General features: G+C 42.7%; 1 protein-coding gene across 1 annotated transcript; it reads left to right on the top strand.

The window, feature by feature from the left end:
• The first annotated feature begins 1,531 nt into the window (after positions 1 to 1,531).
• On the top strand, positions 1,532 to 27,248 carry WNT6 (Wnt family member 6). The gene is made up of 4 exons (XM_053471391.1): positions 1,532 to 1,830; positions 16,274 to 16,494; positions 24,478 to 24,782; positions 26,285 to 27,248. The coding sequence occupies exons 1-4, from the start codon at positions 1,754 to 1,756 to the stop codon at positions 26,744 to 26,746; spliced, it is 1,065 nt and encodes a 354-aa protein (XP_053327366.1). The 5' UTR covers positions 1,532 to 1,753; the 3' UTR covers positions 26,747 to 27,248.

A 27,248-nucleotide genomic window follows, 5' to 3' on the forward strand; every position in this document is an offset into this window, starting at 1 on the left:
CGCACCTGGGGGAGAATAGGAAGGACTCGGCTCCAGACTGTGTGACCCCCAGAATCTACCCCTTCACCCTGAGATTGGGGCAAAAAAACCTGGGACTCAGGGTCGAACCTTGAGCGTTCGCAGGTATGCCTATGGCTCCTAGAACTAACTTTATGGATGTACGGCATCTTGGCGCGGGCTCCTAGAACGATCAGATTGGCCTCTAAATATCCCTGTCTGGCTTCTAAATTCTAAAACCCTTCATGGCTTCCCGCGCCTGGATCCTCCTCGCTAGGTTGGGCTTCTTCTTTCATCTCGTGTTTGCTCAGCGAATAAAAACCTTCATTTCCTCGGCTGGAAATTCTATGTTTTTTGCTCGAAGTCTCCGATATCCTGTCTGTTATCTCTCATTCCCCTCCTCAATCAGTTAATAGCCACCTGGAGGAACTTCATTCCTTAGACATTTCTTCCCCACCCCAAACATGTACCTACCCCCCCCCCCCGTCCTCTAACATACAATTATTTCAGATCTGCGATCTAACATGTTACATGTTTCTACTTCCTTCCCAAAAGGAATTTGCCTCGCAATTCTGTAGCGATGTGTTTCTGCATAGCATTAAATAAAACCTACGCACAAGTACCAGCGGATGTATAGATCAAATCAGCTATTCCGTCTTTCTGAACTCAGCATGCGACCAGGTTACTTACGCTTCTTACCAACATAGCTAGGACCAAATGGTTAAAAAAACCTCTTGATCTATACATTGGTTTCTATATACACACTTACACCCACCACTGCATTCATTATATACAGTATATATATATATATACACACACACACACACACACACACACACACACATACACATATATATATACTGTATTTGTTTCAGTAACAATCCTTAACCTACTTAGAGCTTGTGATTTTTTAATGGTTTTGGAGATATTTTGATTATTTTATAGCATGGATATAGTTTTTTATGGCAAAAGGTGGCAAAACAAGCAAATTCAATCAATTTGAGACTTTGAGACGCAGCTGTAAGTTTGTGGAATTTCGAAATTCTAGAAAGAATAAAGCATAAAATTAAAGGTAGAAAACCAAAAACACACGTGTGTGGGGGGGTCCCTTTACCTGTGACTCAGACATAGGGAGGATGAGTGACTAATACCCCCAACACCACACACCTGCCCCCTGCTTCCTCCCTCATACCCCCATATAATGCTGATGTGCATTGTGCACCATGACTCACAGCCCAATATATATTTATCAGGTGCAAGGTCATCTCTTCAGTGTAATTCCTGCACCTTGTGGCTGCTGGGGCGGAATAAGTCTGTAGAGAGGGGCATTCTGGTGCAAAAGAAGGTACTTGGCCACTCTTCCCCATCATCTGCCCTCATGGGCTAATTAGTCCTCTCGCTGTCACCTCTCTCTTCCCTTCAGCACTTTGCCTCTCCTCTCTGCCTCCTTCACCTCCCTCTATCTGTTCTTCCACTCCTCTCCTTCACTCCTCCCCCGACCCTTGAGTGTCCCTCCCAGCCGGGTTCCCCCTGTCTATGCTCAGCCTGCACGACAGTCCATGCCCGCTGCCTGCGCTCTGATGCCCCCAGCTGTCCTCCCCACCTGCCCCCCAGCACATGCCCAGGGGAAGCTCCTGCCTCCCCACTGAGTGAGGTCTCCTGGCACTCCCGGGAGTCTCCTACCTGTTGACTGCACTCTCTTGTGTGTTCTTGGCTGCCTCCAGAGACTCATCTGCCTCACCTCCCCAGAGCAAGCATGATGCCCCTGGCCAGGACGCAGCTGGGGCTATTCTTCATCCTCCTGTGCCCTGCAAACATCATAGGACTGTGGTGGTGAGTAGCCTCAGCCCCTGACCCTGACCAAGGGGTACTTCTGAAGGGTTTTGGGGGTAAATCGGGGGGAGCAGAAGGAATCTGACTTTATTAAGCCTTTCCTTTCACTAGTAATAGTGATACAGTAATAGTGATACAGTAATAGTGATACAGTAATAGTGATACAGTAATAGTGATACAGTAATAGTGATACAGTAATAGTGATACAGTAATAGTGTAAATCACCGTGCGAGCGCAGCTGTCTCTTTAAATGTCTTTGAAACTAAAAGGGTATCATTCTCTGCATCATTCGCAAACTCAATCTTCAGCTGTTGTGGACTACGCCTCCCATCACTCTCAGCCATGCTTTGATTTAAGAGTTCGGACTCTTTATCTCCCCAGCCTGGTTAAGCATCATTGGCTTCCAGCAGCTGGGTTGCCAGAGGCTGCCTAATGCCTTTAATCTTCCATGCTAACCCCTGGCTGACTTGTCCCACAAGCTCCCACTTGCCAAATGCACATGCCCAGGATTTTTGGGGGCTGCTTGTCAGGGGCAGCAGGCAGGTATCAGCCCTGTCCCGAGTGTTTAGTCAGTAGCTGGGTGTCAGACCCCAGCACAAGGCACCAGAGACTCGGAGATGTTTTCTTAAGCAGTCTTGAAATGCAACCAGACATTTGTCTGATGACAGACTCAGGGAGCAGGGCTCGGTGGGGTTTTTGACAGCCCTGGGATTATATATGATGGGCAAAGAAAGACAACAAGCTGATTGCAGTTGATGGAAATAAACCAACATTGTGCAGAGCAATGTTTGCACATCTTATGCATGCTCTGGACTGACAGTAAAGGGTTAAAAGTTTACATACATACACAAACACACACACACATACATACACATACATACATACATACACACACACACACACACACATACACACATATACATATACATACATACACACATACACACATATACATACATACACACATACATACATACATATACAAACACATACATACACATACATATACACACACACACATACACACATATACATATACATACATACATATACAAACACATACATACACATACATATACACACACACACATATATACATACACACATGCATATGTCCCTATGTCTATGTTCACTTGCATGCATGCAGGAATGATTAGGTATTATTAAGTATTATTTTCACTTATTTATTTCTGCAATAAAATTATGTGAATTATTGAAAATTGGGATTTATTGATAAATGTATGTATGCATAAATACTAATCCATGCATACAAGCACATGCATGCATACGGTACTCTATATTACACCATACGTATACGCACATATATATATATATATATATATATATATGCGCATAGCTCTGTATTAATAAATAATACTCCTCTATACTCTACTGTTACCTTGGTACTAGGAAGATACAGTATATATATATATATAATTTTATAAATGATTTTGTTAATTTGTAACATTTTTGTTGCTCTCAGAAAAGTAACATTAATTAAAGAGAAAACATAAACAATAGGATAGTTGAGGCAGCCAAGCCCCGCAGACTGGATGGAGGAAGGGGTTACACATCTTTGTTACAAACTGCCCCAGTTTGGGTTACATTGTGCAGTAGTGCCCTGGGGGGCTTTGGCAGGGAGTGGGTTAATGATTTGGGAGAAGGCAGCCCCAGCAGTGTCTGTGGATGACCCCTGACAGGTCTCTTCCTCAATCAGCAAGTCTTCATTTGGGAAGGAAAAAGAGAGGAATCCAAGGAGGCTGCAAATCAAAATCCTGGAGACTGGTTCTGCCAGAGCTACTGGTGGGCATTCCGGAGCGCATAGATTATGGATGAGCGTGATGGGAGTTGGAGTCCCCAGCAGTAGGAATGCAGGAACCTGCCTATCGCAGGTGTATGTGACACTTTACTCTATAACCTCTCTGAAATGCAATATATGCACTTACCCCCAAACTGACCCCAAGAGCTTACATTTGATGCTCTCCTATTTGTGGCTATAAACAAATGATCAGAACTTTTTTCTACAAAAAGATACTTTTTTAAACTTTTTTATACATTTATATTCACTCATGCCCTTCCAAGGTCCATGTTTAACTCTTTGAGAGCCAATGGGGTAAGCAAAACGTATTAAGTTTAAGGTGCTTTTTTGTTGGGCTTTTAGGGCTGTGGAGCCCTGCGATACCCTCATACCCCAAAAAACTCGAGAAGGGGGGTCTCAGGGGATGAGAGATGGGTTCAAGGGTTTGGGGCTAAAGAGGGACTGCCCAAGGTAAACGGAGACACTCGGGTGGGATGTTTTTGGGACCCCTTTGTGCATTTTGCTATTACACCATGCGTTTTGTGGCTTAAAATTCAGCATTTTTAAATGTATCTAAGATGTGGAATTTTTGCTACTTTGTATGTATTAATTAACTCTTCGGAGATACAAATGCCCAGGTGGTGAATTTTATTACAACGCATTCGTTTTGATATTGACGCTGAGCATACAATCGGTTGTTAGATAACATGTATCCAACCGAAAAGATCTCATAGTTTTAAGTTAAATTTGTAGGTTTTTGTGAAAACAGAGTGACGTGCTAGGGGGGGTTAGGATTTAAGAATAAAGGAAATAAAAAGTTTACATGACTGTTCCTTTATTTACCTGTCCCGTCTCAGGTACTGAGAATTCCATTAAAGAATGTGAAATTAAAGCAGATTACACAAATCATAGCCCCGGGATCACTCGTGCGCAATACCTCGAAAAAAAAAAACCTTTTAATTACACGGTTAAAAACATCTTGTAAGCACATTTTTTATTCCTTGCTCCTGGCGTAGATCTATGTATGATTTAACAAGCATGGAAGAAAATACACTATCAATTATCCGGGGTCATAGAAACCCCCAAATTCCTAGGGGTGTAAAGCCCCATAGGATACCCCACCCTGAATATATCACATAGAGACACGTCTGATGCCTGCCATGACCCTGAATGTATTAAGTATGATTAAGGTATGTATGTTGTTGTATCATGTGAGGGTATTTTATACAGCTCTAGACTCTTTTTTGAGTTTTTTTACCCATTTTTTACTATGTACCATTTATTTCCAACCTGTGCCCTACCCGCTCTCACACTATTTCCAGCCCTCTCCCAACTTATGTCCTGCAGTCTCTCACCATATGCCCTGTCCATTCCCAACCAATGCCCTGCCGTCTCCCACCATATGCCCTTCATACGCTCATGCTATGCCCACTCCGACTCTATCCTCTGCCCACTTTCACCATATGCCCAAACCACTCTCACCCTCTGCCCTGCACACCATTTTTTTGGAATGGAGGAGCCGCATCTGTATTTAATGAAAAGGAGCCTTTGTATTTCAGAATTCAGATACTTGAAAATGTAGTATGCTGTCATTCATTTGTATTTTCAGTTAATATTAATTCACATATTTCTGATTACTCAACCCTTTTAAAGGCTGTCGGAATCAACGTGCACAGGAACTTAACCAAAGGGGAGCAATAACTTAACTGGGGGGTGCAAAATCCCGAAAATTAGAACCAGAAGTTATGATTCCTACTTCTATGCCACAGCACCCTCTAGTGGTGAAAATGTGTCTTTGCGCTTACAAAAGTTATCTAAAGCAGCCTCATCTTCAATTCCTCAATAGTTCATGATTATTTAATGCTCAGATCCTTGTATTTTTACTATTGTAATCTAGAAAAAAAATATATAGGTATATTTATTTACTGAAGTTTATGAAATACTTGTCGGGGTCCTCCCGAGAGAAAGCTGACTCAGAACCGAGTTGGGAAATTAGTTTCCTTCTGAGCTGGAAAGAGCGTGACTCACACAACATTTCCATTGTGTCTGACATTAATACATCTTCAGGGAATGTGAAAAGGGGAAATAATCACTAATTAAGACTTTTCCTTGTGAACAAATGGGAAATGTATTCCCACTGCTGTGATAAATGTCATTTAATTGTGATGATGGGTGCAGTACACCTCACAGCCTTCGTGTTTGGTGGGGGCGCTATTTGGAAAGTCAATAGGCTTTGGATGGCCATCAGCTGAGTTGTTCACAGTAGTCCAAATAGCGGAGCTCCCGTGGACTGATTCATGTTTAGCTGGCCAATGGAGAAAAACTAGAGTACAGGATCCAAAGCTTCATTATAAATAACCCTATCGTCTTAGGACCACTGTAGTAACGGAAGGGAGGTTTAAATTAATGTTAAAGGACCGAAGGTCATGGACCATCATTCCAATCCCTTCAAATAAATAAAAACAAATGGGAAAGGCAGGTGGCCAGTGGAATGGGTTTTACTGACCCTTGGGCTTGTGGTTATCAAGACTAATGACCCTTTCCAGTCTTTGCCTGGAGGGAGCGCAACACTGGAAAGGGCTTTTGAAGAGCAGGGAACGTATAATCATAATTCTTCACGTTATCATTATCTTAAGGCCCAAAACTAGTACTTATTTGACTCCTCTGAAGGGTTAAAGGGTTAAAATCACTCTGCCAAAAAAAAAACCATGGCTTCCATACTGATGTGGGGTGAAATAAAATCTCAGGAATTATGGGAAAGGTTTCTTCAATAAATAATCCAAAGGAGTTATGATTATTCCTAAAAGGGGAGGCACAATTTACACTCCTAATCAGTGTAATGGTTTTAGAGATACTTGGTTTAAAGGTAAGGGACTATTTAACCTCAGAGTTCAGTAAAACCTGCATAACTAATCACTTCCTTGGCATGAACGTTCAATTCCCTTCTTAATCTAAAGATTCCGTCAAATGGGAGACATAAGAAAAGGAGAAAAATAATGAAATAAAAGGTCTGACTGTGTTAAGCGCAACTGCACATTTTCACCACTAGAGGGCTTCTTCTTCTGCCACCCCATCCACAGAGATTAAAACGTCTTCTATATAAAACCTCAATGATAATATGCAGAATTATCATTATTGTAATTATTATTATTTTTATTAAAAAAATAAATTTTAGGACACATAAAGAGTGGATATGCATCTATACATGCACAAAAATGCGATTTGTATGTAAATATATATATTTTTTTAATTCATTTTTTTTGTTATGGGTTTGCTTCTGAAATTGATATTTGTTATAATGTTATAAGTTTAACCCTCTGTCCAATTGTAAGAAAGTATTACTTTGATGAAAGGGTGGTAGATAGGTGGAGTAGCATCCCAATATAAATGGTACAAGCTAATACAGTGAGGGAATTTAAACACGCACGGGATAGGTATATGGCTCCTGAATCTAAGACGAGACCAATGACTGATTAAGGTCTGAGTCTTTCCAGCAGGAGAAACGGGCGACTAGATGGGGGCCGGATGGGGGCCGGATGGGGGCCGATCTTCCGGCAGAGTCTATGTTTCTATCCCCCTGTAACTTATTCCGACGTGTTTGACAGTCAGACCTTAGGAGAGTTACGTTTCATCTGAGATTCCCGTGCTATGTCTCGCCTCTGACTAAGAAACCTTAGGATCTTCAGGATTAAAACTATCCCCTGAGTCACCTGTGTTCAAGTAGGGACTTGAGCTGTGAAATTCCAGTAAATGGTGCAGCGTTTCTAGAAATGCCCCCCGTCGGTGAATCAGCAGAGGGCACGGAGAATGCTTACAGGTGATAGAACCAGAGAATCTGCCCCTTTACCCCGAGTTAAAGCCCTGCGTTACTGGGAAAAAATGGCAAGCGGCCGTCTAGAAGTATGGTCATAGAGGGCGATCCACCCGAGGTTTGTTCTGGGTACCCGTCGTCGGCATTACACCAAAGTATCCTCAGTTATACTCATACCTGATGGCTTACGAAATAAGTCCCCCCACCCAAAAACAAAAAGCGGTCTAATGGATTGCGGGAGACACATGTTACCCCGCAGGGCGCAGGCAGGGGCAGGAGTGCGGTGACCAGAAGGAATATTAGCTCTCAATAAGGGCTTTAACTGTCACTCACCCAAATCTTACGGTTCATCAAGGTCACGGCAGGAATTTGCTGGAATAAGAGGTCACGTTCTGAAGCACGGTGGGTCTACTAGAGGGCAAATCAGACACATAAAAAAGAGACACCCGCTTTTATTTATGGAAAGGGATTCACCTTTGAAAAGAGACTCTATGGAGAAAAAAAAATACATTCCTTTTGGGGGGAAAAACTTAAAATGGAATATAAAGGGTGAACCAATCAGCAGGGGACATTGCATCGGTTTCTATGGTGACTGCATCCATTTAGAATTTTTTTTTAGAATCCTCTTAACTCTAAAATTCCAATTAAATGTTTTTATCCAACCAACAATTAGGAAAAATGAAAGGTCATTTATGACGAGCCACGAAATCTTCACATTTGGTTCAATTCTAAATAATATCAATAATAATAAGAATTGCAATATAGCTAGAATGTACAGCGCTACGGAATATGACAGCGCTATATAAACATAATTAGATTATTATTCTTAAACTGGGAAGATGCAAATAATCATTCAAAAAGAGGAGAGAGAAGGAAGAAAAAAAATCACTTATTCACGTCTTCCCAATTTGTTGGATTTTTATTGAAAATAGTAGTAAACGCTAATTTAATTACAGTTAATTACAGTTTTTATGGAACATCCTATCAGCGCCTGGGTTTGTGTCACATGACAATTAAGCATTCCCTGGAAAATGATGAATGAGAGGAAAGTTGACCGGATTAAAGAATTATTTCTAGGAAGGGCTTGAACGCTCAGTACTGGGAAGGATAGGAATGAGGCTTTTTAATCTAGGATTTAGTTGTAAAAATGTCAAGTGGTGTTCAACTAAGTATGCTATTTTTTAATACAAAATGTAATAATAATAATTAATAATAATTAATTAATAATAATTATTATTATTATTCACTGACTGGGGCAGACACTGAATATATATTTTTTTATATGTACATGATTAGTGGCAAATTGTCAATTTTTTGCAAATTATTATGTAATTGAAAAGTAAAGTGATTAAAATTAAATATTCATTAAGAAAATCGAAAGAGGCGTGGAAATGCAAAATAATGTGGAAATGCCCGTTTCTCCCGCTGTAAAGACTCAAACCTTAATCAGTCGTTGGTCTCGTCTTAGATTCAGGAGCCGTATGTCTATCCAATGCATGTTTAATACCCTCGCTGTATTACCCTCTACCACTTCTGCTGGGAGGCTGTTCAATTTATCCACCACCGTCTTAATAAAGTAAAACATCCTTACATTATATCTAAAGGTCATCAGTGTTACTGACATGGTGGGACCCCAGCAGGAAAGAACTTGTTAGGAATAACTGGCAGCCATAAATATGCGCAGCTTGGAAGAAGGATGGGAAAAGATGACAAGATAGGAACCCTGGAACGAGAGGTAACGCTCAGCATAATGGAAGCGCCTGTGTTATAGTTTATACCCCGTCGGGCGCGCTCGGGTTACCGACGTGCTAATCCAATGAGGACCCTCGATGTAGTAACCCCTACCCATTAACAACACTTAAGGTCTCATAGTGAATATACTATTACTTTGTAGTATATACATTGAATAGCTGCCCTGTAGAGGTGCCGAAATAAATACATTTAAAAAAATGCATAGAATATGGATAGAGTTTCATCACAAAAGAGCAAAGAGATCAAATCGGGTCAACAGCAGAGCCCAAGGTGGAATAAGGAAAAAAAACAAGGTGGGGCGATTTCTTCTTATCTGCTATCAAATTCTGTGTTTTTCGGTTAATTCTCTGCCTCCCCGACGCGAAGCGGAACGCTAATGTGCTAAAAGCGGGAGAAACTGCCTTAAATCCCCGCTGGAAAGAGGGAGAGATGGAAAGTTTTCCTAAAAGACAGAGAGGTTTCTTATCGAGGGTCATAAAAGGCCGCGCCGCGCCGGTAACGGGCATTTGTCGAAACTTGCAAACTTTAAATCTATTGAGAATTGGAGCCGCTCTTCCAAGATACTCCAGCGATGCATTATCTCCTTCTACAGATCCCGGCTCCGCCACGCGCTCCCCCTTCCCAATAAAACCGCTAAACCTTTTTACATGACTTTCCTCCCCAAATGATTTATTTAATGTTATTACCACTGTTCAAAAGTTTGGGGTCACTCAAATTTCTAGCTGTAACATAATTACAAAAGGGTTTCTGACGATCAATTAGCCTTTTACACTTAAACTTGGATCAGCGAACACAACGTGCCATTGGAACCCAGGAGTGATGGGAGTGATAAAGGGCCATTGGAACACAGGAGTGATGGGAGTGATAAAGGGCCATTGGAACACAGGAGTGATGGGAGTGATAAAGGGCCACTGGAACCCAGGAGTGATGGGAGTTATAAAGGGCCATTGGAACACAGGAGTGATGGGAGTGAGAAAGGGCCATTGGAACACAGGAGTGATGGGAGTGATAAAGGGCCACTGGAACCCAGGAGTGATGGGAGTTATAAAGGGCCATTGGAACACAGGAGTGATGGGAGTGAGAAAGGGCCATTGGAACACGGGAGTGATGGGAGTGATAAAAACCTCCAGCTAATTTGTCACCGACCCCTTCGCTCCCTTGTGTCCGTCCTCAGAGGTGTATCAGTCACCTTTGGCAAAGTCCTAGCAAATCATTCAAAATACGAAGGGGCGAGAATAAGGCACTTAGTTTGAAGGAGGGGGGGGGATTTGGGACGAGGAAAGCTCTAATAATTCACAAATTCCTCCAAGCAGACAAAAACAAACCGGCCATCAATGTGTTGCGTTAATTTATGTCGTATCGATGCTTCCGATGTAATTCACTTATTATTTAAATAAACAGCTCTGTGCTGAGACAGAGGGCGGCTGATCCTTCTCCAGTCGGCTGTCATTTTAATGGTTAAGACATAAAGAACGGGTCGGTTGTCCAATGCGGAATCTAGACTTTTAACCCTCTAAATCCAGACTTTTAACCCATCGAGGAAGAGGAAAGGTGTCCACCAGACCGCAATATTCATCACAAAGCTTAGAGAAGTTCACGAAAGGGTCTGTAAGGAAGTTTTATAATAAGATGAAATTTTACTTCAATGAGAGGGTGGTAGATAAGTGGAAGAGACTCCTAGCAGAAGTGGTAGGGGCCAATACAGTGAGGGGATTTAAACGTTTAGTGGGATCCCAGCTGAAAAGCTTCGAGAGCCACCAAACCTTTCTTTTACAATTGTTGTTAGAATTTTCAGAGTAAGATAAGATACACCTTGTTTCTTGTAGTCGTAAGACTGACAGCTGATGATGTCAGCGCATGTTTTCAGCCAATCAGTGGAGACTCTCCCATTATGCTTCAGTTCCACTCACAAATAGTATAGGGAATACAGCGTCGGTCGGCGACCAGATCTTCCAGCATGCAGTGCCAGCGTCCCTGAGAAAGCAGCGTGAAACTTCTAAAGTGCGGGCGGCTTTCTGAAAGCTTTAAGGGCTTCTTCAAAAGAAGCCAAAGTCAAGTCGCGGCCATCAGAAAGCGGGAATTATGTGTTTTATTTTGTAATTATTTATTCATGAATAGAGGAGGAATGTTAGATATATTTCCAATGCCAGAATATATATGAAAAAACTGTTTTAAAGGGTTTTTATCAGGAGACAGATCCAGACTGCGCTGCAGCAGGAGCTGAAATGGTTAGTGGGTCCGAAGCCAAAAAATAAATCCACTTTGGAATAACCCCCCCCCAGCGCCACCTGTAATGCGCAAGGGGTTAATTCCTTATTAGAAGGGTGGAAAGGCTCAGCGAGGGAGGCGTTGAGACAGGCTTGTCATGATAATTATAGATTTTGGATGGTTCCTAAAATCGTGGCAGAGAACAAGCTTAGACAGACCCCGAGCTACTGGTAAGAAAGAAGAAGTTGGCAGCTGTCCTGGGTCCCCCCCCCCTCGGAACATACATGTACATGTTACACACGTACAGCAGCTGCACACGCTCGCATACAATCAGCCATTCTCGCGCATGCACACAGATATACCCATCCAGGCACAGATACAAATGCATAGATCCATGTATGCGTCATACATATCTGCCAAGTGCCTCTGTTTAGTTTGGCCAGTCCCTCTTTGGTACCCAAATCCCCCCCCCGAGCCCCCCTTTTCCTCTTCTGAAACGTATTATTCGAAATAGTAACAAAATATCCGCTCGGTGACGTCACAATGCACGTTCTGACTCTTCTTCTTTTAATGTTACCTTTGTGGCAATTTTTTTCCGCGGATGATTTAAGTTAAGATGATTACAAGGATCCCCACATCCGAAATCCCTGCTTGAATACAGGTGACTTCATTCAGAATATTTTTGCCCCTAGCCTCTTGACAAGTCATAGTTTTCATAGGAAGGAGATATAACATAATGGGTTTATCATGGGGTAGAAAAATAGGGGTTATTTTTTGTTATCGGTTGGAAGTAAAGGCAAAGGATGAGAGTGATGGGATTTGGACAATAGATGTAAATTGCCGGCCCCTGGCTATAGAGGAAGGTGCTTTCCTTGCAAGCTGCAGAACCAAACACAAGTCTCAGGGTAATTATTATCCCGCACGTCGGCTAACGGCTGCTCTTCATGCCAGCTTTGCTTGCCTCCGCTGAGAGGTAACATGCCATTAATCTTATTAAACAGTAGATAGGTTATCCTCATTGTTTTACTGCCAGGGAATGGAGACTCATGTAAGGACATGAAAGACTCGTTCCCACAGCTGCTCCATATACATTAAAGGGCACGGCGTTAAAGGTCTCCCCGATGTTAACACTGAGTGCCTCCGGAGAACCGAAAGGGTTAATCGTTTCCCGGGCAGATGTGGGAGTTGTGTGACGAAAAGGGTTAAAGCTTGGCTAAGCGAATCAAGGAGCTCTGCGGTGAAGGGGTTAATGACTTGATGAGTGGGTCTGTGAGTTCTGTAGTGAAAGAGTCAATAGATCTAAATCGAAAGGGTTAATGGCTTACTGGGTGGACCTGGACTTTGTCCATGGAAGGGTTGATATTTTTCTTGCATGCAAAGCATAAAAAACACCATGGATCCGGCAGCAAAAGGGTTAATAGACTGTGCAAACAGACGCATTGGTTATTATGCAGCGGGCAGCGCGCCCGGCCACAGCGTGAGTGACTGCATGCATACATGGCATGCACTGTATACACCGTATACCGGCTGTGCGTAGTGAGATTTGTAATCCAGAGGAGTGAATAATCAGCCCCAGAATCCCTGCCTGGGTCACCTGACATCACCTGGGTTTGCTTTCCATTCGAAACGCTGCCATGATGATAAAACGTCCTCTCTGCGTTGTGCTGGCCACGTTCCTGGCCACGTTCCTGGCTACTGTACATAACTGTTACATTGTGTAAAGTCAGAGGGCTCGGCTTGCAAGCTTACAATCTAGTGACGCATTACAGGGTGAGAAGTGGTTCGCTGCGGGCACTCTCTGCCCGAGAGAAGAATAAAATGTTAGGTAAGGGTATGATTCGACCTATACATTTACTAGGGGGTCACATGACCAAATGTATAGGTGAAACCTCACTCTCATCTTCTTTTTACTGCGAGCAAATAAACGGTGCCGGAAATTGTATTGAAAACAGTTTTTATTAAATGCGGAAGGTTTAGCGTTTTGTGTCTGGTAGCCGGCTTGCATGAGGTAGAGGATGGATGATGACCACACCTGGGAACGCTCAGCTCTTTGCCCCAGTCTCAGGGTGAAGGGGCAGATTCTCGGGGTCACACAGTCTGGAACTGACTCCTTCCTACCCCCCCCAGCTGGGATCATATATAAGACTCCCAATTGGTGCTTTTGCTCCCAGTATGTTATGGTTGATATCCCTGCTTGAATACAGGTGACTGAATTAAGTGTCAATGGTTTCCATGAGGACCGCGAGCCATTTGGTGAGTCACTACATAGAATTTTCCCAATGGGTTATTAAAGGGTTAATTTCTAGACTCTCAGGGTCCGCTCATTTAGAAAGTTCCCACTAACTAAAAAAAATATTATTATATATATTTGTTTTAAATAGACAATTTGTACATTTAATTCTTTGAATAATCACAGAATAGAGAAAAAAAAAAGAAAGAAACTTGTTCCTACTGAGGAAGAACGACTTCTTTGGACGGAGAAAAGGAAGTGGGATTAAAAAGTAATAAAATCTGTTAAAATCTTGCTTTACAGCAAAACGTCTCCGTGCGGGAGATTCCGATACAAAAATATACATTCTAAAGTTCAGGTATTCTCTGGAATGAGTTGATTTCCAACAATAATCAGTTTGTATCTAAAGTTCTATAAAAGATTAAGTTTGAGAATAAGGAACTTTGTTAAATTTGTTGCGTGTTTTTTTTTTTTGGGGGGGGGGGGGTCGTTGGCAAAATGAAATTTGGATGAAGGAGCCAAGGCTTCTCTCTGTGTTCTCTCTCCGGCACCGCAGGGGTTAAGCGCGCGGCTACTTATTACTCCGTATACAGAACAAAGGATGAGTTCAGAGAAAGGGGAACCGACTCCGGAAAATAAATTGTTTTTAATATACTGGGAGCTCTTTATCTCTGGCACCAAAATCGCTCCCACATTTTATTTTCCCTGTTGTTACAGGTTTTTGCACAGTGTCGTTAACCCGTTCACCACCGCAGCAGCGGAAGGAAAAGAAAGATGTTTTTTCTTGCCAAAAGCTGTATTTATCATAGAAACACAGAACCCGCCGGCAGATCGGCCCCCATTCGGCCCCCGTCTAGTCTGCCGTTTCTCCTGCTGTAAAGACTCAAACCTTAATCAGTCGTTGGTCTCGTCTTAGATTCAGGAGCCGTATGTCTATCCCATGCGTGTTTAATACCCTCGCTGTATTACCCTCTACCGCTTCTGCTGGGTTGCTGTTCCACTTATCCACCACCCTCTCAGTAATGTGAAACTTCCTTACATTCCATCTAAGCCTCTAGTTTTAGCTGTCAGGTGAATGTAGTTGACTCATTTTTTTGGGACCGGGTAGATGCCTAATTTTGGGTCACCATGTGAAATCATTGATTGGCAGCACCTTCCACCTTCACCGCCAACGACCCGGGTGGCCCCGCGCGGCTCCTTCTCAGAAACGCCCGAGTGTATCGATAATGTTGGCAACCAAAATGGTTCCAAGTATCGTACAAATCGAGAGGTAAAGATACTTACTTTCCAGTACATGACCTCCCCCCCCCAGCGTCGTTCTTAAAGGGTTAAAATAATTCCACTAATGGTGGCACTTAAGTTACCTGCATTAACGGATCCTGCGCGTCTGGTACGTTCACTGCAAACATCCCCCAAGGTGGGATTACGTTCTTACAGGTGGTCTCTGAGGCCTGCAGGACAATTGTGTAGCAATCATGTTAAAGTATTTTTAAAAAATCCCAAATATTTCCATGGAGTTTATTTAAACAATTTCCGGGGGGGGGGGGGGGGGATACGGGTCCATGCTGATTTTGTTCTATATTCTTAAGAAATTAGTATATTTTTTTCTTTTAATATAGTTTTTGTTTATTACTAACTACTTTGGGGTATTGTTATTTTAAAAAAAGTTTTTTTTGCTATGAAAATAATTTTTTTGTGTCTTGAAAAATATAATTTGGGGGTAATTTAAAAAAAAAAAAGAAAATCGGGGTATTGTTTGAATGGCTACTGTGACATAAATTCAAGCCCTGGTTATATGCATTCATTATTATTTATTCAGATAAATGTATTACTGTATACAGCGCTGGGGGTTATATTACTGTATACAGCACTGGGGGATCATATTACTGTATACAGCGCTGGGGGGTTATATTACTGTATACAGCGCTGGGGGTTATATTACTGTATACAGCGCTGGGGGTTATATTACTGTATACAGCACTGGGGGATCATATTACTGTATACAGCGCTGGGGGGTTATATTACTGTATACAGCGCTGGGGGTTATATTACTGTATACAGCGCTGGGGGGTTATATTACTGTATACAGCGCTGGGGGGTTATATTACTGTATACAGCGCTGGGGGTTATATTACTGTATACAGCGCTGGGGGTTATATTACTGTATATAGCGCTGGGGGTTATATTACTGTATACAGCGCTGGGGGTTATATTACTGTATACAGTGCTGGGGGGTTATATTACTGTATACAGCGCTGGGGGGTTATATTACTGTATACAGCGCTGGGGGTTATATTACTGTATACAGTGCTGGGGGTTATATTACTGTATACAGCGCTGGGGGGTTATATTACTGTATACAGCGCTGGGGGGTTATATTACTGTATACAGCGCTGGGGGTTATATTACTGTATACAGCGCTGGGGGTTATATTACTGTATACAGCGCTGGGGGGTTATATTACTGTATACAGCGCTGGGGGGTTATATTACTGTATACAGTGCTGGGGGTTGTGCTTTTTAACATGGGACTTCCCATGTAGGTATAGAAAGCTTTTGTCATTAAGGGGTTCCCCGTATTAAATGATGTTCCCCTCGTCATTCTGTCCTTTCATTCTTCTTCTCTTTTTTTGTGACTGTGGCAGGGCAGTTGGAAGCCCCTTGGTAATGGATCCAAACAGCATATGCAGGAAAACCAAGCGGCTGGCCGGCAAGCAGGCTGAACTGTGCCAGACCGAGCCGGAGATCGTCAGCGAGGTGGCCAAAGGTGCCAAGCTGGGTGTTCGCGAATGCCAGCACCAGTTCAGGTCCCGGCGCTGGAACTGTACCAGCCACAACAAGTATTTCGGGAAGATCCTGCAGCAAGGTAACCGCATGAAAAAAAAACGTGTGAAAAATACAGATTTATTAAAAAAAATAAATCAACGGCACATAAAATGCATATGTTTTGTTCTAATTATTAACAACCTATCAGTCTGTGATTAAAGGGTTAATATTGCAAGAGTCAAAAAGCAAAGGTAACCAAAGCTGTAGGAAGCTGTTAAAGGAGCAGCCAATCAGGACGGAGCAGGACAGGCGCATGCTGGAAGATGTATATCAGCAGATGAGACGGGACGTTAAAGCGTTAAAATATATGAGCTTCGGTCTCCTAAAACACAGGGTTTTCACCCCAATCTCAGGGTGAGGGGGCAGATTTAATGACATCTCAGCATCTCATTCATTCATTGAAGCTCCTACATCGCGTCTTTGATGGTTGATGGCTGCTCCTCCGGTCCCACTCACGTTTGGCACTGGCCACGCCCCACCCCACTCCTTTTGCCACCACCCCCAACATGTCAGATGCCCAGGTGGGATATATGAACATTATATCGCTAGTATATAGTGTATCTCTGCAGCGCTCACAGGGTTAAGACTTTTCTTCATTTTGTTGTTAAACGATAAGAAGGTTTTTCCTTCTCGTCGGCCGTTTGGCTTGTTTTTCCTCCCCTGCAGGCGGGAATACGATTTTTTGCTATATTTTACATAAGTCCGGGGCTTTACTGCTGTAATGAAGTAATTATGGACGCTTCTAGACAATCTGTGGGTTTAATAAAGAAAAAGAATGTTTTCTTGTCTGCTCCTTGATTTACTGTTCCCTTGAGGATTTATTACAAGGTTCTCGGAATCCTCAGCCTCTAGAATGTGCATCAGTCGCGGCCTCCCCGCCATCTTGTCAGGGTCCTGCATCCCTCTTTTAAGTAGAAACTGCCAAAAACTTGTTTTTTAAAAAAAAATGGTTTAAAAAGTTTTGAAAAAAATAAAAAAATGTAAATGTTTAAAGCCGATATCCGGTTACAATTATCCAATATTTCTCCCTGCTCCTCCCCTCAAACCTTTACAAAGGCTGCGTGAACCAATCAGAAACAACCAGCAACTTAACAACAGGAAAGCGATACAGGGGGTTTATTCGCTGAATGGCTGGCCGTACTATAACTCCCAATGTGTCAAAGACAGGAGGTGCGGTTAGAAGCCAGGCCCCGAATGATGATCACATGGTGGCCCTGGCATTATAGAAGAAGAATAATGGGGTTTATTAACCCGTTTAATTTATAAAGCCGTTTTCTGCTGTTTCTATACACATTATCGGGGCTTTTAGGGCTGTAGAACCCTGCGATACCCCTCATACCCAGCAAACATTCCGACCTCCTAGAAAAGAGGGGCATCAGGGGGGAGAGAGGGGCATCAGCGGTTTAGGGCCCCAGCAGGGTCACTAAGGAGATGTCCAAAAGGTGATTTGCAATGAGAAGAACCGCTTCGCCTCGCACTCACAGTTTAAGGAAAAAACGATGGTTTCGTGATATATTTGGTAAATACGCCACGGACTGGAAATAAAGATAAGAGACGCGCTGTAGTGGGAAAAATACTGATGGAGCAGGAAGTGGAATCCGTCTTATCTCCCATTGGCTGCTTTGCGTTCTATTTTGGAACTCTGACCTTCAGATACAGGAGTGGTGCGTTTCCTATCAAGTTAGGCCTAAAAGCTACCGATCTAAGCCTAAGGTGTGGCCGTAGGATGCGTTTTAAAATAACCGGCGTAGAAACACATGTCAGAAGCATATATATTCCTGTCAGTTTGTGGAAACATGTAATATGGTTTTTTTTTTTGTTATCCTGAGGATCAACTTTATTTATAACGATTATTTCTAACAGCGAATAAACAGGCCACTCGGACAGTGAGAGCACCGCGGCCCCATGTTTTTGGCGTTGTTTTTGCCGTTATTTTTGGCTAGCGTTATTACCACACCTGTGAGCTCTCCGGGTCGCGCCCACTTCCTCTCCAAAAATGGGCGGATTTCAGTAAGACGGCCCACTGGCATCAAAGGACTGGTGCGGACATCAGCGGGACCGTCTACCCGGGAGGGAGGGCTCCATGTAGCCGGTATGGTGCCCAGGTATGGGCAGGGCCGGTGATGAAGATGCGGGTCTGTCACTTTAATGCCAGCGGCCACCTGATGACATGAGCGCAGCCGACGTCTGGATATGTGCCACTTCATGCAACATGTTTATGCTCACGCGGTGTGCAGCCGGGCATACCCTGCCGGTGGCCGCGGCACCCGATCCGTCGGCCAGCACCCTGCCGGCCAGCACCCTGCCGGGAATGTGCCTGCTGTGCCAGTCCTGGCTTTGCCCTGTGCATTGACACCTAGAGAACTATGGACTGCCACTGTGCCCCATGACTGAGGTTACATATAAAGTAACAATAAAATGTATTAACCCCTCTGCAGGGGCAGAATGGCTTGGGAGGCAGGAAGGGAAAATCTCTGGAAAAATCCCCTGAATCCCACTTAATCCTAAATGTGGAGTGTTCTGGAAAATTGCATTGAATTAAATGCAATAAAAGTCAATGGCATTGTAAGAATCTGCATGGGTCGTGTTATTTCAGTGGCCATCACCGTTAAATACTGTATTAGTGATACCGAACTTGGGGGGGGGGGGATTATATATAACTTCCAAAAACATCCCCAGATTTAATCTTTAAAAATCAGATTAGTTTATTCTGGTAGTTCCTGCCTTCCCCGAGATAAATCGCCACAGGGAACCCTAAAGATTTCACAATTCCGCAATATGATTGTTTTATCCTCCGTCCACCAGCCACGGCAAGACCCAGCTTTTCTCATAATGAAGGACGTCGAAGCATAGAAGAGAATTTATCCTAGAAAAAAACAAAAAAACCCCATGTTTTTAAGATTTTCATAAATTATTCACATTATTATTAATATCAATTATTATTGTTATTATTTATTTAATTAATTTATATATATATAATTTTGATTTACATTATTATAAGTAATAATAGTAATAATAGTAATATTACACTATTATTTTTAATAAATTATTATTGTTGACATTATTATTAATATAAATTATTATTGTTGTTATTATTATCATTATTAATATTTATTTATTTTAAATATTTTTTATATGTAATATTATTTTTATCAACATTATTATAAGTAGTAGTAGTAATAATAATAATATTTATATAAGTTGCGCCACAGCATGTATTTCTTTTTATGCCTGCGATGAGTGTATGTTCTCGATCTCATGAGTCCAGAGTGTTGATAAATTCTAAGTGTTGTGATGACAGCGGAAGAGATTCCGTGTTCTGGAGCATTCGTCATGCGATACATTGTAACACTATGATACAATCTCTTGAAGAACTTAATCCCAATAATTTGCCAGGACAGAAATGAATGCGCTCATATCCTTGAAATATTATAATGGCTCTGCCGTGCGGGGGAAGCTCTCATCCCGCTGCCTCTGCTCTGAACACAAGTAATAATTTAAGGTATTTTTAGCATCTTATCCTGAAGGGTTTGGCAAAGGTAGTATTTGATTTGGATGTCAAAGAATAGGTAAATTGTATAAAAGGAAATAATTTTCGTACATACACAGAGTCACAAACTTAAAAGAGTGTTTTAATGAAAAGAAATGGCTGGTGACGTAGGAGCCGTGTCCTGATGTGAACGCTTAAGCTATTAAGAGACTGAAGTTTATAGAAGACCTCATTTTCTACATGGGGCTAAACTAGGACAATTCTGGGTGGTATCTGAGTGAACTGGTGTCTGATTTAGCTCAGCGATCCCCAAAGGAGCCATTATCTACAAATGGAGAAGACTTGGAACGGTGGAGCACCTTCTCGAGAGCGGCCGCCCGACCCAAATTCCCCCAAGAGCCCATCGACGACACGACCAGGAGGTCGCAAAAGAACCCAGACTGACGTGTAAAGAACCGGAGACCTCACTCGCCTCGGTGAAGGTCAGCGTTCCCGATTCCAGAACGAGAAAGACCGCGCAAAAATGGCATCCATGAGAGAGCTGCCACCCGAAAACCCACCGCTGACCAAAAACAACACAAAGGCTCGTCTCACATTCACCTAAAAAACATCTCGATGGCCCCCCAAGACTTTTGGGATAATATTCTCTGGGCTGATGAGTCAAAAGTGGAACTTTTTGGTTCCTTTACATCTGGTATAAAGTGAACACAACATTCCACAACAACAACATCATACAACCGGTCGCCAAGCGCAGCACAACCAGTTATTAGGTTTAGGACGTAATTACTTTTTCACATTAGTGATATAGGTTTTGATTAACTCTTTACCTTCAATAAGTCAAAAGACTTCGTTTTGTGTTTCCTCACACTGTCTTGTATAAAATATAAATCAGTTGGATGATCGGAAACATTTAAATGTGACAAATAAGCAAGAAATAGAAGAAATTAGGCAGGAGGGAAATACTTTTTCACAGTATTCTATAACCTCTACGTTGTCTTCTTCAGACCTCTGAGGCTTTGGATCGTTGTGTGACCCCACGTCTCACTCGATGAATCTGTTGGCCACTAAAATGTATCACAAACTCGTATCTTCCCCGTAACATAAAAATATATGGTTTAGGGATTCTCTTCCAACTTAGATGACAATATGTGGAGCCATAAAAGATCTTAAGGTCTCGTTTCTTCTTTTGGTCCAATACAATATGTTTTTGGTCACTAATGATATCTCACATTAGGTTTGTTAATAATGGAACTTATTAATAAAAAACAAGGATAGTTATCTTCTGTGGACCGATTATAAGAGCACAAAAGGAACACGGTTTCTGCTTTTTATTGGCCAAAATGATTAATTGAATATATTTAAATTATTAAAAAAGTATATAATATAAATTATTATATATATATATATATCAATATATATATATATATCATTTCAATATATTTCTATCCTGGATAATAATAATAATAATAATAATAATTATTATTATTATTATTATTTTTATTGTTATTAAATATAACCATTATTTTTAAACCATAGAGCAGTCGGGGAAAGCAATGAAAAATGATGATCATAAGTATTTTAGTCTATTTCTGTAGACCAAGTCTTGCTACCTCTTCTTGCCTTTAGGAATTTCACCTTTATTTCTCCCAAAACGTTGTGCTTGACGGCACTACCGACAAATTATCATCATTATCTGTATTAAGGCTGGAATGTTGCATTAAATGTTGAGTTAAAGAGTTCCACCCAGTCTGATCAAATTAACACTTTTGTAACACATTGTATACACAATTCCTAGTACTGTTGAAGGTCTAAACCCTTCCAAGAATTGTTTAATCATGTAAAATCGCGCCTTATTCTTAACCTTTGACGGAAATAAGTGTCATGTGACTCAAAAGCAGGTACGGATCGGTGGTTGCCATAGTTTCTGTATCGTTTTTATATGATTAATCCTTTAGGTGAGCAAATAAAATTAGAAATCTGCTAATGTTTATTTGCTTAACATACTGGAGAGAGAGAGAGAGCGCAATGAATGTCTAAGTGGGACAGCACCTCTAAGGTGAGCTGAGAAAAAGCTTGGAGCCGTAGACTTGATTCTCTCCGTTCTTCAGACTGAAGCACTGACGGCTCTTCCCCCGAATCCTGAATTTGATGGACACGAAAAGTGAGGCCTCTGAGTGACTCACAATGTGGAAGGAATGTGACGCCTCTCCGTATGTCTGATTCGTGACTTATACCTCTCGCCCGGAGGGATCTATGGAAGGATCTCTGCAAGACTGCAATCATTTCAGACTGTCTAAGAAAAAAAGACAGGTACAGTCACAGACTCCTCGTAAAGTTCCTGGAATTGCTGGATTTGTTTTATTTTGGGCTCTGAACGGAGCTTTCTCAAGGGTGAGCCGGGAGAGCCGGATCTGGCTTGTGAAGAGTATGAGCCGGAGTCCTCCTTGTTTCGTATTCTAGCCTTTCCTTAAGTTTGGCCCGTTTTGGGGGGGGGGTGACTCAACAAGCATGGGGTCCGACTCCGACTTTCGCGGAGACCGTATTACAATTTGAGGTTCAAACATCACGGACCAGTCTAGAAAACATGCGCTCATTCAAAGCGGAAGAACACAAAAAAGGCTATATTGGAGTTTGGATTGTAATTGGCTCTCAATGGAGTTGTGGGGGCTGAGCGGGGAATTTCACTGGTTTATCCCATTAATTTTATTCAATTTGAAAGCAGAAACAAAGTAAACCCATGGAACCATAAACTATTCATACGGCAACCAGACCGGACCAAACCAGGTCTAACCCTTGAAGCCCTCAAGTCTCCAGGATGTATCTGAGCCAGTTGGGTTCTCCTACGCCATGGAGTTCCCTACCTCGTTCTGTCAAGTTTCTACTCTAAACACTCATCGGTTCAGCGAGGTCCATCCTGTCCTGGTATCTAATAACATCCACTATCTACCCACAGAACCATTACAAGGGGCTCCTCTTTCTTGTCCGTGTTCCTGGAGCCACCTAATAACCCATTGGCCATCACATAGGCACACGGCTATAGGTAAATACTTGTTGAGTTTGATGGGGACCCTGAGACTTTGATATCATTATTCAGGGTGATTGCACAGAAGTCACGTCCCACACTGGCTATGGACAGCTATTCTCAACAATGAAAAACGCAACTGACCGTTACTCCTCGGTGGAGAGCTGCCTTTGGACCTTGATGGCCCATAGGCAAGATCCGCCATGTTTCTGAGATGAGACTGGAATGTAAGTACCGCTCCGCCAGCATTCACAAGTTGACATCATTGGCGAGGTCCTGCAACCCATCGGCCGTCAGAAGGATGACTCCAGAAAACGAGAAATATCTCCATTTTCTGAAAATTCCATCATGGAATAAAATATTACTTTAAGTTCCATCAGAGAAGCCAGGGTTATGTTTTAAATTTAGTAAAAGCACCAGAATGTCCAAATGTATAATGTAAATAACTCATGGACACACCTGTGCTCAAGCAGGAGCATCATTAATGCCGCATTAGCTCAAGCAAACCCAAAAAAGAAAATTACATAAATCAATATCGTGTAAAAATTGTATTTCTGTTAAAATTCCATAATGTTTGCGCAGGAATTTTAAAATATCTGCATAGTAGCAAATTTACGATTGTCTCTTATTTCTAGAACATATTTTCTTGTATCCTGATTCCTCATTCTGATTGGCTGTTCCCTTTGGTATTTTTTTTGGGGGGGTTATGTAACCTTACTTACTACTGGTGCAGGAATCAGAAAAAGAAACAGGTCAGGATTAGACTTGCTTTATAGCAGGCAGCGTGATATTTATTATTATAATATAGAATCCTACATTAAGGGTCTTTTTAATGCCGAGGAGACGATCCATGGCTCGGGGGGGGGGATCCATCGCTCGCAGGGGGGGGGATCCATCGCTCGGGGGGGGTTGCGGGGTTCATCGCCGGCAGGTTTTGGCACCGGAATTCCCCACTCGGCAGCTTTACGGACAGGTTCAAGGGCTCTCGCTAAACAAATAGGTATCTTGGGAGAATCTTGTTAAATCAACCAACCTAAGACCTTAATCCAAGTCGGATTCAATAAACCGGCTCTTTCTGTTTGCATTAACCCTCGGCTTGCCAGAGGGAGGGTCCCTATCTGGTTCAACATGGTTCTTTTAAGAGGTTTTCGCTGGTTTTACCTTAAAACAACTGATTTTTTTTTCCACTTTTGTTTATTTTTTTTCCCTCCCCAAAATATACAACAGCTTGTCATCTGCATTCAGGAGCGGAGCCACCACATAAACTCACCAGGTCTCCGTTAGTCTCGTAGACTCTCAGCGGAGGAATTGGACGGGTTCCTTGTTATCGCTAGAATTTTTTTTTACCCCCCAAAAAACATTTTTTTAAAATGTTTTAATTATGTATAATTATTCTTTTCATCACTTATGTTATAGATGAGGACCCCGTCAAAATATTTTCTCGGAGCGTTTGGAAATCTAGAGAGAGCCGACGAAGGTGAATTAACCTTTTTTTTTCTGCTCCCCCGCAGATATCCGCGAGACGGCCTTTGTGTACGCCATCACAGCTGCCGGCGTGATCCACGCGGTGACGCAAGCGTGCAGCATGGGGGAGATGCTGCAATGCGGATGTGAGGTCACCCGCAACTGGGGGCCGCCCCCTCCTCTTGCCATTGGACCAGGAGCCGAGGGCTCCTCCTGGGAGTGGGGCGGTTGCGGAGACGACGTTCAATACGGATACGAGAAATCTCGCCAGTTCATGGACGCGAAGAGGAAGAAGGGGAAGAGCGACATTCGAACGTTGATTGATCTCCATAACAACGAGGCTGGGAGACTGGTAAGGAATAATACGTCAATAATTGATATCCAAACCTTTGTGCCTCTCTTTCCTGCTCCTTGCCCCTCGCTCCTCCCCTGATGCTCCTCTCTCCTCCCCTGAGGAACTCAGAATGTTTGCTGGGTATGAGGGGATCGCAGGGTTCTACAGCCCTAAAAGCCCCAATAATGTGTATAGAAACAACAGGAAACGGCTTTATAAATTAAACGGGGTAAATAAACCCCATTATTCTTCTAAATACCCCCCTCAGTTACACAAATACCCAGCGATGGGGATTTTCCCTGCTCTGCCCCTGAGTTCACCCTCGCGTAGTGATGATTGAGTACAGGAGGAAGTCTGTACTCATAACCCGCCATCACTCCGGAGAGGCCGGGGCGCTGGGTCTTGGCTGAATAACCCGAGAGCGGGACTTTCCTATCCGGGATCTCACACAAGTATTTTAATTAAAGAGCCGGGGAGTGCATGAATCACAAACTAATCAGTGGCGAGCGTCGGATCGGAGAGACAGGCATTCCTGGGGATGGCGGGTTTAGCCCGAAGGGAACGAAGGTTCATTCCGTGGAAGAAACATCTCGCCTTATCTCACCTATCTCCTCACCTCCTCCCCGTCTCTCCCGCTTCTCCCTCTCACCCCCTCCGTCTATCGTCTTACTGTCTCCTTACACATAGGGCTCGTCCCCCCCTTTTTTTTTTCTATACGTCTGTTTACATTTATCTTCTTCTGTCATTCGCCGTGCAGCCGAAGTGGATGGATATACCTGCCAGCTGTTCCGGGTTTCCAAAGGCAGTCCTAACTCTTGAAACTGTCCCAGGAAATGAAATGCAAACAAAGCTTTTCACAATAATAGCAGCAGTCGTGATAGAACTAAGAAATCCTTCTGCGCGTTTGTTTTTAAAGGGTTAAAGTATTATTCTGTTTCCCTGTGTGTTTAAGGCTTCTGTTTGGAACCCGAAGGATCAGCCCCAAATTAACCCATTACTAGCCATTTGCTGCTCTTTTGCTCATTATTTCATTATATTATATCATTTATTAATATGGTGGCCACAATGTATACAGTGCTTTACTCTTTATAAAAAAAACATGTATATATTGCGACCCTAAAGCACACGCGCAGTGCATTGTGGGATGGCTGTCAGGTAGACGCTTAAGGTTTCGTTTAAAGGTGCTGTTCCATTTTCACATTAAATATAACAGATTCGCCACTTTATTCTTTCCTTGTAAGGTTTCATCACATCAACCAAAACAGAAACTTGAAGTTTATTCTATGGCAATGACCTATCAGCGCTTGCCTTTGTGTCACATGACCATTAAGCTTTCCCTAAATGAAGAAAAATGGTATTCCATTAAAAAATCTTTCCGATAAGAATTCAGACATTCCGCGGTATTACGTTTCTAATGCCACTTTTGGGTATAAAACTGTTGAATTAAGCAGTGAAGGGGATCTGCGTGGGATCCGTGGAAGATATTTATTGATTCAGTGTTACTTTGTTTCATTCTCCAGGCTGTGAAGAACTACATGAGAACTGAATGTAAATGCCACGGGCTTTCTGGCTCCTGCACGCTGAGGACATGCTGGAAAAAGATGCCTCATTTCAGAGAAGTTGGTGACCGCTTGCTGGAAAGATTTAACGGAGCCTTCAAAGTCATGGCCGGCAACGATGGAAGAACCATCATCCCAGTAGGGCACAACATTAAGCCTCCGGACAAACAAGATCTTATCTACTCGGCCGATTCGCCGGATTTTTGCCAAGCCAACAGAAAAACCGGGTCCCTAGGAACGAGGGGCCGCGTGTGTAACAGCACGGCTCTGGACGTGGGGGGCTGTGACCTGCTTTGCTGCGGGAGAGGGCACAGAGAGGAGACTGTGGTGATGGAGGATAACTGTCTGTGTCGTTTCCACTGGTGTTGCGAAGTACAATGCAAAAAATGTACTGTGAAAAAAGAGCTCAGCATGTGCTTATGAGACGGACTCCGACGCGGAGAGAGACAAAAATTAGTCAATCCCGTTCGTAGACCTGAACGAGTCCATCGGGCTACAAGTCCATCGGGCTACGCGTGGATCGTTAACCTAAGACACAAACACGGACTGCTCTGTAAATGACCCAGACGATGGACGTCTTCGCTGGAATTTGGAGACCTCAATATTATGAGCTGAGGCCACGAGACAGAATTATTATCTTGGCTTCTGCTTGAACAAGGAGGTCTACAGGCTGGACCAGCACATCTACCAAATACAACCTGTACTAGAAATGGGGTGAATTCTGTAGGAGATGGACTGCTGTTGGGAGGTAGAAGTTCTTCCATAGGTGAGGGCAAAGTCTCCCATACCACAGCTTAACTGATGGTGTCCAAAGATCTGTAATGGACCATACCATCCCCACCCCACCAACACATAACTTTCCTATCCAACACAGCAGAATTAATAGGTAAGGAAGGGTAAACAGTTGCCCTTTTTCAGTTAGACA

The sequence above is a fragment of the Spea bombifrons genome, chromosome 7 (genome assembly GCF_027358695.1).
Source record: "Spea bombifrons isolate aSpeBom1 chromosome 7, aSpeBom1.2.pri, whole genome shotgun sequence".
Taxonomy (NCBI): domain Eukaryota; kingdom Metazoa; phylum Chordata; class Amphibia; order Anura; family Pelobatidae; genus Spea; species Spea bombifrons.